At 37.3% G+C, this 16436-nt stretch overlaps 1 protein-coding gene across 1 annotated transcript in view; it reads right to left on the reverse strand.

Annotated features, from left to right (window-relative positions):
* AP4E1 (adaptor related protein complex 4 subunit epsilon 1) overlaps window positions 1–16436 on the reverse strand; it is a 141911-nt gene that overhangs the window by 100711 nt on the left and 24764 nt on the right. Inside the window, exons 3-5 of the mRNA XM_007935178.1 lie at window positions 15352–15475; window positions 9534–9607; window positions 5418–5539 (exon numbers count right to left, since the gene is read on the reverse strand). Coding sequence (XP_007933369.1) covers window positions 5418–5539; window positions 9534–9607; window positions 15352–15475 — 320 coding nt within the window. The remainder of the gene's footprint in view (window positions 1–5417; window positions 5540–9533; window positions 9608–15351; window positions 15476–16436) is intronic.

Raw genomic sequence — 16436 nt, forward strand, 5'->3', positions numbered from 1 at the left:
CTGGTGGAACCACTGAGACTATGGCCCCTAGCTGCCCTTCAGGTCTGGAATTGAATCCACACCTGTGGCTTCCAGCCAAACAAAAGACAAGCATATGAGTTGAATGTATTTACCTGAGGTAGATACACTCCTTGGAGAGAACATTCATAGGAGAAAGAAGGGCTGCTTATGCACAGGGAGACAGCTCAGGGGACAGGAGTGCAAGGAGGGATGGACACAGGGAAGTGGTAACTATAGGGAAGAAGTGGGAGGGGAGCTATTGCATTGTGGTAAATTGTGGTCAATGTCATGAGACAAAGTGTGTGTGAACTGCGGTACGGAAAGTGAATTTGCTCTGTAAATTTTCACCCAAATCACAAAAAAAAAAAAATGCACAACTTACCTAAACTACCACAGACTAAGGTAGAAAATTTGAACAGACTCGTAACAAAAGAAATTGAACAGGTCACAGAATAGCTACCAAAAAACATAAAATGTCCTGGCCCAGACAGCCTCACTGGAGAATTCTACTGAACATTCAGAGAAGAGCTGATACCAATCTTACATAGAAAAGGATAGAATTCTCCCAACTTCATTTTATGAAGCAAGCATAACCATGATACCAAAACCAGACAAAGATATCACTAAAAAGGAAAACTACAGATGAAAATCTCTCATGAATATAGACTCAAAAATCTTCAACAAAATCCTAGCCAACAGAATCCAACACTACATCAAAAAAATAATACACCATGACCAAGTGGGGTTCACACCAGGTATGCAAGAATGACTCAACATTAGAAAAACAACGCAATCCATCATATAAGTAACCTAAAGGAAAAGAACCACATGATCATATCAATGATGCAGAAAAAGCATTTAATAAAATCCAACACCCATTCCTGTAAAAACTCTCAGCAAAATAAAAATAAAAGGGAAACTCCTCAACATAATAAAGGGCATATATGCAAAACCAACAGCCAACATTATTCTCAATAATACTGTATTGGAGGCCCAGTTAGAGCAGTAAGTCAAGCAAGTGAAATAAAATGCAACCAAACTGGTAAGGAAGAAATAAAAGTATCCCTACTTGCAGATGATAGGATCCTTTCTATACACGGAAAATCCCAGAGACTCAACAAGAAAACTACTAGAACTAATTAAAAGATTCGGCAAAGTGGCAGGATATAAGATGAACATACAAAAATCAGTTGGATCCCTCTACATCAACAAAGAGATCTCTGAAAAGAAAATAGGAAAACAATACCATTTACAATAGCTACCAGAAAGATAAAATATTTAGGAGTAAATCTTACCAGGGACACAAAAGACCTATTCAAAGAAAATTACAAAACACTGCTACAAGAAACTATAAAATATTTACATAAATGGGAGAACATACCATGCCCATGGATAGAAAGACTGAACACTGTGAAAATGTCAACATTATCCAAAGCAATCTATAGATTCAATGAAATCTCAATCCAGGTTCCATCAGCATTCTTTGTTGTTGTTATGTTGTTATTTGCCATCAAGTCGGCCCCGACTCATAGCAACCCCTCCTTGGGTTTCCGAGGCAGTATCACTACAGAAGTAGGATTGCCCAACCTTCCTTCCAAGGAGTGGCTGGTGGGTTTGAACTGCCAGCCTTCTGGTTAGCAGTCAAGTGCCTTAGGCACAGCATTCTTTAAGAACATGTTAATTGATAGTTTTATATGGAAAGGAAAGAGAGCTCAGATAATCAAAGCACTAACAAAGAAGAAGAACAAAGAAGGAGGTCTCCGATCTCAAAACCTACTACACAGCCACAGTAGTCAAAACAGCCTGATATTGGTACAATGACACACAGACCAGTAGAACAGAACTGAGAATCCAGAAATAGATCCATCTACCTACAGACACAATCTTTGACAAAATGTCAAAACCCATTAAATGGAGAAGAGATATTCTGTTTAATAAATGGTACTGGGAAAACTGGATTCCATTTGTAGAAAAATGAAACAAGACCCATACCTCACAGCATACACAAAAACTAACTCAAAATAGATCAAAGACCTAAATGTAAAACCTAAAACTGTAAAGTTCATCAAGAAAAATTAGGGGCAAACTTAAGGACCCTAATTTATGGCATAAACTATCAAATATAGCCAAAAGTACACAAAGACCAGAAGATAAACTAGATGACTGGGACATTCTATAAATTAAATTCTTAAGGGCATCAAAAGACTTCTCCCAAATAGTGAAAATAGAATTTACAGATTGAGAAAAAATATTTGGCAATAACATACCCAACAAGGGACTTATCCCTAATATTTATAGAAAACTTCAACACCTCAACATCAAAAAGACAAACAATCCAATTCAAAAATGGGCAGAGGACATGAACAAACACTTCACCAAAGAAGATACTCAGGCTGCCAACAAACATATGAAGAAATGTTCACAATCATTAGCTATTAAAAAGACGCCAATCAAAACAATGAGATATCATCTAACCCCAGCAAAGTTCAACAAGACAGAAAATAACAAATGCTAGCGAAGATGTAGAGATATTGGGACTCTCATACACTGCTGGTGGGACTATAAAACAGTACAACCACTGAGGAAAATGGTATGGTGCTTCCTTAAAAAGTTGGAAATAGAAATACCATTTGATTCAGCAAAACAATGTATAATCATAAAGAAGAGAAAGCCAGGACATGAATAGATATATGCATAGGCATGTTTATCACAGCACTATTCACAGTAGCAAAGAGATGGCAACAACCTAAGTGCCCATCGATGATGAAGAGATAACCAAACTACAGTATATACACACAACAGAATACTATACATTAAAAGAATAATGAAGAATCCAAGTTCACTCACTGCCATCAAGTCAGATCTAACTCATAGCGACCCCTCCTTGGGTTTCCAAGGTGGTATCACTATGGAAGTGATTGCCCAATCTTCCTTCCAAGGAGTGGCTGGTGGGTTTGAACCACCACCCTTCTGGTTAGCAGTCAAATTACTTAGGCACTAGATTAATGTGAATGATCTTGGAGGACATAATGCTGAGTGAAGTAAGTCAATCACAGAGGGACAAATATTGTTTGAGTCCACTATTACAAAGACTCAAGGAAAGGTTTACACATGGGAGGAAAATTTTTTTGTTGGTTACCAGGGTTAGGAAGGAACAGGGGAAAAACTGCTAGGTAGATAATAGACACATATTGATTTAGATAAATAGAAAGGCAATATACAAAAGCAGGTGACCAGCACAGTAATGCTAAAGAAAAGGATGACACAAGAGAGGTATATTAGAGGTACAAACAAAAAAAGTAAATACTTCTACATACACAATACTGTATTATCAGAAATAACAAACATTAATCTACAGGTGGATACATATGTAGATCATGTATGGGTAGGCGAAAGGGAATATACCCATGACCATACACAAGTTTGGCAGACAATATTTCTACATATGTTTATATGCGCTATAAAAATATCCATATATATAATAGAGCTAACAGGTGACAAAGTTATGATAACTTCTTAACCACATCAAATATCTGGAGGGAATGAGAGCCACTGGGCCCACAGGCTCAGGACCATGGGGGGAACATCAAGCTCAATTGGCATAATATACTACACCAAAACATGGCTCTATATTCTACTTTGCAGGGCAATGACTGAGGTCCTAAAAGCTTATAAGCAGCCATCTAAGATGTGACAAAGGAGCTCTGGTAGCATAGTGCCTAAGGCACCTGACTACTAACTAGAAGGCTGGCGGTTCAAACCCACCAGCCACTCCTCGGACGGAAGGCTGGGCAATCAACTTCCGTAGTGATACTGCCTCAGAAACCCACGGAGGGGTCACTATGAGTTGGGTCCGACTAGACGGCACATAACAACAACACAACAAGATGTAACAATGGTCTCTCCTCATTCGGAGCAAAGAGTGAAGAAAATCAAAGACACATGGAAACAATTAATCCAAGGGATTGGTGGACTATGGGAACCTCAGTCTGCACGATGCTAAGACCAGAATAAACAGATGGTGCCCAGCTACCACTGCTAACCACATAAAAAGGGATCAGAATTAGAGATCCTGGATAAAGTGGGAGAAAAATGTGGACAAAACTCAAAATCATAAAAAAGATCAGGTTTACTGGTCTGATAGAGACTGGAAAAACCACCAAGACTGAGGCCCATAGTCACCCTTCACGCCTAGAATTTGACTCACTCCCACGGCTTAGCTTCTAGCCAAACAACAGACAGGCTCAGAAGGTGAACAATTATATCAGGTAGGTACACTTCTTAGACCAATCAACCATGGGACATCAGAAGGGCAGCATTTGTGCAAGGAGAAAGTTCAGAGGGCAAGAATGCATAGGAGAGAAGGACACCAGGAAAAGTTAATCACAGAGAGGAAGTAGGATGAGAACAGTTACACTGTGAGGATTTCAGTCAATGTCAGGAAACAAAATGCATATGAACCGTTGAATAGAAAATGAAATTTGCTGTGTAAACTTTTGCCCAAATCACAATAAAACCAAACCAAAATTTACTGCCGTCAAGTCGATTTCCACTCATGGTGACCCTTCCTTGCGGTCTGAGGCAGTATCACTATGGAAGTAGATTACCCCATCATCCTTCCGAAAAGTGGCTGGTGGGTTTGAACCGCCAGCCTTCTGGTTAGCAGTCAAAAGCCTCAGGCACTACCCCACCAGAGCGCCTTTATTATAATCACAATAAAAAGTTAAAAAAAAGAATGTATACATGTATATATAACAAAAATATAGTCTCAAAAGAAACGTGGGAAATGACTACAAAGTCTTTCCTAGCTTTAACAATTATGACAATACAGGGCTTGGTCAGAACAAATAATTTCAAATATTATGGGAAAATAAAATTATCCAAGTTTAGTGTAAAGTAAGGACAGAGTTAAGGAAAGTTATAAGAGAAGATTAGCAAAATACTACAAGTTAATGTTTATTTGGGTAAATTCTGCTATAAAATGGAATTTGAACATTGTGGTTTTGATATCAAAGGTTTTTCCCAATATACCAAAACTTTGCATTCATAGCACTTGAACCATTTCCAAATGTTTTTCATTATGTCATGTTATCCTCAAAACAACTTTGTGAGAAGAATAAAGATCTTCAATGAACCCCACGTAGCCAAGGTAAAACAAGACCACTCTCATTAGTAGTAGAACTGGGAGGAAGACAAGGATTCCTGATACTGAGCCTCACCGTCCTTCAGTTTAGCTTTAGATAGCTGCCTAACATTTTTCAAAACCCACTTAAAGGGCATTCCTACTGGGAATTTCTGCACTTTATCTGACAGATAATATTCTCTACCCTGATAGTTAAAGTATGGTAAAATTTCAAATATAAGTTTCTGTTTTGAAATATATGATAGAGATACGTATTTTTAAAAATTTTACTTACTTAGAATGTTGCAGTTTATCCTCTATTAATGGAAGAACAGCTGGAATCATTTCTCGAGGAAAGATCTGGCTGACGACAGTAAGTGCCATACACACTTCTACCAAGTTAGTACTCTGCAGATCCTGTCATAATTATTAAGCAAAGAAAACATTCAGTGTAAATTTTGAAACCAGAGATGGAGAGCTCAATATAATGGTCCTATATACTTAGTAGTGTTCTAGTAAATTTATAATTAATGAGTACAATCTGGTTTACCTACATATTTTATAGGAATGTCACTATTTCATTTGTCTTAAAAAGGTCGATAAATATAGCCAAAAAGCAGTAGACTTCACCGGATGGAGTACACAATAAATCAGACTGACTATATCTATGGCAAGACACAATAGAGAGAAGTTCAGTATCTTCAGCCAAAACAAGGCCAGGAGCTAACTGTGGAACAGACCATCAACTGCTCATATCAAGTTCAAGGTGAAGTTGAACACAATTACAACAAGTCCACAAGTGTCAAAATATGACCTTGATTATATCCCTTCTGAATTTAGAGACCATCTAAAGCACAGATTTGATGCACTGAACACCAATGACCAAAAACCAGAGGAGGTGTGGTATGACATCAAGAACATCATCAATGAAGAAACCAAAAGATCATTAAAAAGACAAGAAAGGAAGAAAAGACCAAAATGGATGCCAGAAGACTCTGAAACTTGCCCTTGAAAGGAGAGTAGCTAAAGCAAATGGAAGAAATAACAAGATAAAAGAGTTGAACAGAAGATTTCAAAGAGCAACTCAAGACAGACTCAATTATTATAATGAAACGTGCAAAGACCTGGAATTAGAAAACCAAAAGGGAAGAACATGTTCAGCATTTCTCAAGCTAAAAGAACTGAAGAAAAATTTAAGCCCTGAGTTACAATACTGAAAGATTCTACAGGCAATATATAGAATGATGCAGAAAACATCAAAAGAAGATGGAAGGAACACACAGAGTCACTGTACCAAAAAGAATTGGTCAATGCTCATCCATTTCAGGAGATGGGAAATGATCAAGAACCAATGGTATTGAAAGAAGAAGTCAAAGCTGCAGTGAAGGAATTGGCAAAAAACAAGGCTCCAGGAACTGACGGAATACCCATTGAGATGTTTCAACAAACAGATGCACGCTAGAAACACTCACTCGGCTATACCAAGTGATTTGGAAGACAGCTACCCAGCCAACTGACTGGAAGAGATCCATATTTGTACCCATTCCAAAGGAAGGTCATCCCAGAGAATGTGGAAATTATCGAACAATATCACTGATTATCGCATGCAAGTAAAATCTTACTGAAGGTAATTCAAAAATAGTTGCAGCAGTATATAGACAGAGAACTTCCAGAAATGCGAGCTGGATTCAGAAGAGGACATGGATATCCTTGAGCAATGAGGGATATCATTGCTGATGTCAGTTGGATCTTGGCTCAAAGCAAAGAATACCAGAAAGATGTTTACTTGTGTTTTGGCTCTGCAAAAGCATCTGATTGTGTGGATCATATAACAAATTATGGATAACATTGAGAAGAATGGGAATTTCAGAACACTTAACTGTACTCATTAGGAACCTGTACCTAGACCAGGAGGCTGTCGTTTGAACAGAACAAGGGAATACTGCATGGTTTAAAATCAGGAAGGGAGTGCATCAGAGTTGTATCCTTTCTCCATATTTACTCAATATGTATGCTGAGCAAATAATCTGAGAAGCTGGACTACATGAAGGAGAACTGGGATCAGGATTGGAGAAAGGCTCATTAACAACCTGTGATATGCAGACAACACAACTTTACTTGCTGGAAGTAAGGATGACATGAAGCACTTACTGAAAGAAATTGAAGACTACAGTCTGCAGTATGGATTACACCTCAATATAAAGAAAATAAAAATCCTCACAATAGGACCAATAAGCAGCATTGCAATAAAGGAGAAAAGATTGAAGTTGTCAAAGACTTCATATTACTTGGTTCTACAATCAACACCAATGGAAGCAGCAGTCAAGACATCATATTTGCATTGAGCAAATCTGTTGCAGAAGCGTTCTTTCGAGTGCTAAAGAGCAAAGGTGTCTCCTTGAAGACTAAAGCGTGCCTAACCCAAGCTGTGGTATTTTCAATCATCTCATATGCATCTGAAAGCTAGACAATAAATAAGGAAGACTGAAGAAGAGTTGATGCTTTTGAGTTGTGGTGCTGGAGAAGAATACTGAAAGTACCATGAACTGCTGAAAGAACTAACAAATCTGTCCTGGAAGAAGTGCAGCTGGAATGCTCCTTGGAAGCGAGAATGGCCGGACTTCATCTCACCTACTTTGGTCATATTGTCAGAAAGGACCATTCCCTGGAGAAAGATATAATGGTTGGTAAAGTGGAGGGTCAACAAAAAAGGGGAAGGCCCTCAACAAGATGGTTTGACACACCAGCTGCAATGATGGGCTCAGGTGTAGCAAGGATCATGAGGCTGGCACAGAAACGGGCAGTGTTTTGTTCTGTTGTACATAGGGTCACTATGAGTTGGAGATGACGGCACCTAACAACAACAACAAAAAGCAGTTGACACAAAAGGAAATTGCACTTTTGTTCTGATACAGGCCAAAGTAGTTTCCTTTATTACAGCCTTTGAAACTTTTCTAAACCAGTAACAAAACTATTTTATTAATTTTTCTTGTTAATCAGCAATGAGTGAAAGCTTAAAAGGGAGTAATTCTAGAATATATACAATAAAATGCAAACATTCATATACACATATATGCACACAGTTTATAACTAATTCTAATAGAATCAGAAAATACTTAAGGGTATTATATACTATATACACACTACTATAGTATATACACACTACTATAGTAGTATACTACTACAGTAGTATACTATATAAAATATAGTATACTATATATATGTTGTTGTTGTTGTTGTTTTGCCATCGAGTCGGCCCCGACTCATAGCGACCCCTCCTTGGGTTTCTGAGGCAGGATCACTACGGAAGTAGGAATGCCCAACCGACTCATAGCGACCCCTCCTTGGGTTTCTGAGGCAGTATCACTACGGAAGTAGGAATGCCCGTTGGGTAGTGATACTGCCTCGGAAACCCAAGGAGGGGTCGCTATGAGTCGGGGCCGACTCGACGGCACATAACAACAACATATATATATATAGGAGCTCTGGTAGCATAGTGCCTAAGGCACTTGACTGCTAACCAGAAGGCTGGCGGTTCAAACCCACCAGTCACTCCTCGGAAGGAAGGTTGGGCAATCCTACTTCCGTAGTGATACTGCCTCAGAAACCCAAGGAGGGGTCACTATGTGTCGGGGCAGACTCGACGGCAAATAACAACAACAACAATATATATATATATATATATAGTATACTATATAAAAATATAGTCGTATACTATAGTATATTACTTGTATTTTACTATAAATCTATAGATTAAATTGTATTTTTATTATCCGTACATTTCAGAGGCACAATGCCTAAGGCATTGAACTGCTAACCAGAAGGCTGGCAGTCCAAACCCACTAGCTGCTCCATGGAAGGAAGATGAGGCAATCTATTTCTGTAAAGATTTACTGCCCTGAAAACCCAATGAGGTCGTTTGAGTCAGAATCAACTCGATGGCAGTGAGAGAGAGAGTGAGTGTGTGTGAGAGCGTACATCTCAGTTATCCAACTATACACTATTCTCCTTTAAAATTACTTTCTGAAATTTAAAGACTTCAATTATTCCATTTATATCTGTATCTCATTAAAATAGATTCTAGAGAAAAAGACAACAGCATGGTCTGATGGAAAGCACACCTGACAATGAGCCTGAAGTGCTAGGTTATATTCTAACTCTGTTTTATTAAATGAGGCATTATTAAGTAATGATAATAGCAGCAGCTACTATTTTACACAGTCATTCATTTAACTCTCACAACAGCTCTGTGAGTTCTATTATTATCCCCACTTTAAAGATGCAGAAACTGATCTAAGCGATCTTTCAAACTCTACCTTCTTCCAAAAAATGTCTAATTCAATGACTAGAGAAATGTCAGTGCTTGTTAGAATAATGTAAACCTCCTATTAATCAATATATAATACAGTACCTTTACAACTGTATTCACAAGGAGAAGCAACAGTTCATGATTTTCATGTAGAAATAAAGAAACAGCCAAATATCCTATAAAAGTCGAGAGTAAAAGTTTTATTATTGCCTATCAAAAATAAATTTTTCACAAAAGTTATACAAAGTAATAGGATATTACAAATTTTAAGTACCAAAGATACCAAGTATAAATAAATATAAAAACAAATTATACAATATAAGGTCCAAAAACCTTCACTACGGAAGATTTCAGGTGTTCTTCATCCTGAAGTCTTTCAGAATTACATTATTACACAGGATATGCCTGAAAAGGACAACAGGCTATGTGAACCAACTTAAAGTACTGTAAATGACATTAGGAATATATGCCTCATAATTTCTGTGCAAATCTCTCCACTATCAATCAAAATTTTCTATCTTATAGCCAAACATGTAATTATTCAAAATCTAATAGTTGTTATAGTTTAATAGTGAATTAATATTTGTATTATTGAGTGAACTACCTAAAATCAACTCATATGATGGAAACTATACATTAAGACATAAAAGAGATCTTATTTTCTCTATTTGAAGACTCACTTCAATGAATGCAGCTTTTGAGGAAAGAAACACTGCCTACCACATTACAAGTATTCATCAACTTACATGTACATTCTTAAAGAAGCATTCTTATTTCAACACTATGCAAACATAAAGAAATACAGCTTAGAACTGAGAAAATACATCAATACTATTGTGTTCTGGTCACCTAGTGCCGCTCTGACAAGAATATACCACAAATGGGATGGCTGAACAAACGGAATTTATTCTCTTACAGTTTGGAGGCTTTAAGTCCAAGTTCCAGTGCCAGGCTCTAGGGCCTGGGTGAAAGCCCCTCAACCTTGGTTTCAGCTCTGCCTCCTGCTCCCGGCCCACTGAAGCTAGAAGTGTTTCTTCACTCAGACAGCTGCTGGCTGCTGAGGCTGACAAGCCCAAGGTGGACAAATAAAATGGCACAGTCCTGATGTTACCAAAGCATATAGCAGGCCATTAATTCAAGTCCATCAAAAGTCCCGAGGTTGGCAGAGCGTTGCAGGCTGCTGAACAATGACATGGTTACATGCAGGGTTCAAGCATGCCATAAGCTAGAGACTATTCCCCAAGGCTTCTGCTTGTATACAGGAAGTAAACCACATCCCTAAGGCAGCTACTCAGCTGCTCAGAACAGATTCCACCATGAAGTTGATGACCAGTCTCATCATGGGGAATACTACATCCAGCTGCCCAGCCACTCAACCAGGCCTAGCCAAGTTGACACAACTTGTCAGACATTAACTGACAGACTTAACTACCACATATAGTAAGTACTATATACAGGCAGTCCCTGACTTATGATAAACCACACTTATGACTGTCCTTTTTCTTTTTAAACATCTTATCATTAGTAATATATACTACCTACAATGTTGCAGTGCATAATTTGTTGAGACTATCATTCTCATGCTAACTTCCAAAGACAGACAAAGATCAGATTTATAAAGATACTGAAGGCAATAATGAAAGAAAAAAAAAATAAGACATTCAACATATATCAGAGCCAACTTAACAACAGAGCCATTGGAAGAGAACCTTGTCATATGTCAAGGACTACCTGGGAGCTCTGGTAGCATAGTGGCTAAGACACTTGCCTGCTAACCAGACGGCTGGTGGTTCAAACCCACCAGCCACTCCTCGGAAGGAAGGTTGGGCAATCCTACTTCCGTAGTGATACTGCCTCGGAAACCCAAGGAGGGGTCGCTATGAGTCGGGGCCGACTCGACGGCACATAACAACAACAACAACAACCTGTACACAGAATCCAGACTCTTGTGCTATTTTCTCTCACCCTTAATACTGACAACTAACATTTCTTGAGCAGTTACTATGGGTCAAGGACTTTACAAGTATCACCTCATTTAATCCTCACAACTAGTCTATGAAGTAGGTACTGTTATTACTGTCAATATAATACAGAGACCAAAATGCTGCCCAAGGTCCACGGTTATTCCATGGTAGAGCTAGATCAAACCCAGACCATTTGAGTCCAGTCTATACTTTTAACTCCTATGCTGTATTATCTCTACACACAGTGTCCCTTGAGGCCTTACTGCCTAACTCCCATCCTCATTGTGTTTCACTCTTTTCCATTCTTTCAGCCCTTTGGTTAAGGATTCTAATGTTAACTGTCCCTTTCATTACCTGGTATCCATATTGTCTGTGACTACTGAGGGGCATGAGAATACAGAATTTCCTCTTCTCAACTCCAACTAAGACGTAGCAGCATGACCCACTGGGCCATCTTTACCGAAGGTCAGAGGAGCAAAGATACTACTCTCACAGTCATGAAAGAGGAAAAACCTGAGCAAGGCCACAAAAAAGATGAGGAAAACCTCAGAGAGCATTTAAAGCAGAGATAAAGTCTTAGTGGACTGCTGAGAACTCACCTACTTAGCTAAGCTACCACACACACCTATGTCACCAATACCAAGGCACAAGAGTATCAACAAACTTATTCAGACACCATCTCAATGAAGCCTTAACTCTACCTGTTCAAAACAAAAATAAACGTGTGTGACAAATCAAAAACCAGAGAAAAAGTTATTCTGTGACTCAAAAAAAAAAAAGGTTTTGAAGAAACAAAGAATAACAATTATAACTACAGAGTATCACTGATATATGACTACTATGAAGGTATAAAGTAAACAGGGACTGACTCAAAGAAACCTGGGGTCACATTCTGACTCCACTGTTGATTACCTCTGTGACCTCAGATAAGTGGCTTGGTCTTTCTGAGCCTCAGTTTCACATCTGTAAAATGAAGATAAATACTATCTCATGGGATAAAGTACCTAACACAATGCCTGCATTAAAAGATAATGAAATTTATTTATTTAACAATATACAAAAAAAAAAAATTTAAGAAGGCATTCTCTATCAGAGAAAGCACTGAAGTTGACCTTGAAATCTCAGGTGAATAGATGAGGCAGAGAGAAGACATACAGAAGGTTTAAAGGTTATCTTTTCAAAAAAAATTTTCTTCCTTCATTAACACATACTAAGAATTTAATGTCATGCCTCTATAAACAACTGCCTTCTTTGCCATAAGGCCAGAATTGGATGGTGCCCAGTTACCACTATGGTGGCATAGTACCTAAGGCATTTGACTACTAACCAGAAGGCAGGCAGTTCAAACCCACCAGCCACTCCTCAGAAGGAAGGCTGGGCAATCTACTTCCATAGCGATACCGCTTCGGCAACCCAAGGAGGGGTCGCAATGAGTCGGATCCGACTTGATGGCAGTGTATTATCAACCAAATACATCAAAAAGAGGAAAATGCAGAACAGAATTTTAAATTCTCATGGAATCCAGACTTTCTGGAGGAATGGAGTCTGGATGAAGCCCCATAACTATTGCCCTGAAATAAGCTGAAGGTTAAGGTTTAACTTAAACAAAAATATTCCCTGAAGTCTTCTTAAAAGTCAAACAACCGTTTAGCTTAACTAGTAAAGAATGTCTGCCCTGAGCATCGTACTCTTTTAAGATCTCTCTATATGGGATCAAAGGACAAGAGTAGCTCAAAAGATTAGGTAGGAAACTTAGAGGCAGTGAGTTTATCTTAATGGACAAGGAACACTTAGAAAAGGAGGACGCAGATGGTTGTACAACTAGAAGAATGTAATCAATGTCACTGAATTGTAGATGTACTAACTGCTGGTGTATATTCTGCATCAACAACAACAACAAAACGGTATTTTTAAAATCTGATACCTCTCTCTAGTTGGCAATAAAATATTTTCCTAAATTCAAGAATTCCAGTAAAAATTACTCTGAAGTCTCCCTTAAGTCAAGCCTTCATAAATATGAAATAATACATGGTCAAAGTTATTCACTGCAACATTATTTATAATAGTAAAAGATAAAAAACAACTTATATGTCCATCAATGGGTATCAGGTCAAAAAATTACAGTACATCTATCCAATGGAATAGGAGCTCTGGTGGCATAGTGCCTACGGCATTAGACTGCTAACCAGAAGGCTGGCGGTTCAAACCCACCAGCCACTCCTTGGAAGGAAGATTGGGCAATCTACTTTCGTAGTGATACCACCTTGGAAACCCAAGGAGGGGTCGTTATGAGTCAGATCCGAGTCCATGGCAGTGTGTTTGTTTTTGGTTTATCCAATGGAATATTAAATAACTGTATAAAATAATGAACTGTCAAAATAAGGTGTAAAATAGTCTATACAGTAAAACTCGTGAAAGTCAAAACCTGGGCAAGGCAGAAAACTATCAGAGAAGGGAAAACTCAAACAAAACAAGAGACAGAAAGTTGCTAAGATTGCACCCTGTCAAAGGTAGGAAACTTGCAAGACCTGGAAAAACAAGGCAGTCCCACTGAGTTCCAGCTCTCACAGGTTTCACTGTAACATGTTATCTCTCATGTAAAGTACAGGGTATATAATATGCTACCTTCTCGAAATCTATTTCCAAAAATAAAATGGAAATTATTAGAAATTACTTAAAAAAAGATAATATATAGGGATAAATACATAGCGGACAAGTGGGTAGAGAGAATAAAGATGGAAGTGAGACTTCTCTGATTATATCTTTTTATAATGCCTTAACTTTTGAACCATGTAACATTCTACATATCAAAAACTCAAGTTAGTTGAAAAAAAGTGTTCATTACATGTAAGTCTCAGAGGAAGACTATAGTGAACAGTTGTATAAATTAATTACATCACCAATTATTTTTTTATTTATTGATTATGTAAGGTTTTCAAGCTTTCCCAACTTTAGAGATCTTGGCAACAGGTTGTGTTTTCTTTTTTAGAATTAGTTCAGGAGCCAAGACATTAACATATAAAGATATCATCACGGGAGTCACTTGAGTACTCACAGTGCTATACGGCATTCTATTTGGAAGAAAGAATACAATAGATCTAGAAGACAGGGTGATGCAAGACCTGGCAGGGCTTCCTTTGTACCTGAGGTTGCCATGATGGTACTAAGGGGAGTGGCGGTCTCTAAAGTAGCCAAGAAGAAGACAGGACAGTATTTTGGGGGGAGGGAGGCTTCAATAAGTAACTATGTACACAGTCCTAGAATTTTTTCCAAAGCTTCTCTTTCCCACCCCATCAACTTACAGCACAGGTCAATATAGGCTGTGAAAGAATGCTGGTCCTTGATGACACTATCACCTCCTGGCTTTACCACAGAGAATATGTTCAATTCCCGTCCTATTCTAAAGTACCTCCTTCTTGGGATTCTGATACAATGTTGAACCTTTATAAACTGATTTAAGTCCTTCAAAAGATTTTTCCTAATAGCTCCAAAGGCTGAATACAAAACAAAAGTTTTACAAAGAAACTTCTAATCCTCAGAGCTAATATTGTAAAGTGGAGAACAGAGTATTTAAAATTATTCCAATCAATTTCAGTTTTATTCCATATAGAAACATTTCTGCCTTTTAAACTGATCAGCTATATTAAAGTATAATTTACATACTATAAAATTCACACATTTTAACTGTACAGTTCAGTGAGTTTTCACAAATAGTTATGTAAGCACAATCACACGAGCAGGCGGTTTTTAATCTTCCCCATAACTCTAAAGTGCTATGAATTAGGAAAACTGATTTCATTCATAGGCTTTGAATTTTTAAAGGGTTATTTTAAAGCTTTGGAAATTACAATGCAAGTGTTCTAAAAATATACTATTTCACCAACCCTCATTCATTTTATATGGTAATTGGAACTTTAAGAACAACATTAAAATACAAGTCTTAAACATATACATACCTACTCTCTTTTCTAAGAGGTTTCCTTGTTGTGCCAACTTGATTGCATGTATATAGCCAAAAGAAGCATCATATCCAAGCATTTCACAATATATAAGTCTCACCATACATTCCTTCATCATTTTCTGAAAAGCAAAACATGTAGTAACTATACAAATAAATAGAATGGTTTGATTTTGGGGAGGCGTGTAATCATTTAATAGGGAAAATCCTTTTATCCTGGCACTAATGAGATAATACATATTGTAAATTAATCACCAAAATAATTAAATAACCTGACACCGGACTTTATACACTGTATACTAGTTACTCTCAAACTTAATTTTTAAAAAAATTATGTCACTGGTAGTTAAATATTTTGTTACTGGCAACACTATAAAATAATTTCACTGTGGCTATTTTAAATTCTTTGTGCTTCTGCTGTAAAATTTAGTTAATTTGTGAGGCATATGGTCCTGAGACAAAATTTCACCAACGGTGATTTTACTTGGCTTCTAAAAGGTAACTCATCATTCTGAAATACTCTGCCAAATGAAAGCATACATAAAATTCATACAAGTTGATGATGATTTCTGCAACAGAAATATTTTTCACATTTAAAAATCAAATTGCACCTGGACTTCCTTCAGAATTATTATGCTATACATAATAAGCAAACGTTTGTTTTAGAAATATTCTTTTTTAACAATTTTCACAATTATTATCAACTAGGAGGTCATGATTTTATTAATGACATATCCAGTCAAATATTTAGTTTTTTTAAATGAGTGTTGCAATATTTACAATCCAAGCTAAAAGCTGTAAGATTCTAAAATGTGTTTTATTAATGATAATATTTCCATTCTCAATATTCACAGCAAATTTTTATCACAAATAAAACATTTCAAAATAAAGAAAAGTTCAGACTATTTTAATACTCAGACTATTTTTAATAAAAACGAATTATAGTTCTTAAATTACAGGATTACTAAATCACAAAATACATAGGAAAACAATAGTTTAAAAAAAAGAATAACCATATACATATAACGGCTCCCTTGTTACCCTCCCGAGAGGGACCGGGTCTCCGGGAGCAAGGTAAGCACG

This window comes from Orycteropus afer, unplaced genomic scaffold (assembly GCF_000298275.1).
Source record: "Orycteropus afer afer isolate SDZICR_OR568_19922 unplaced genomic scaffold, OryAfe1.0 scaffold00026, whole genome shotgun sequence".
NCBI lineage: Eukaryota > Metazoa > Chordata > Mammalia > Tubulidentata > Orycteropodidae > Orycteropus > Orycteropus afer.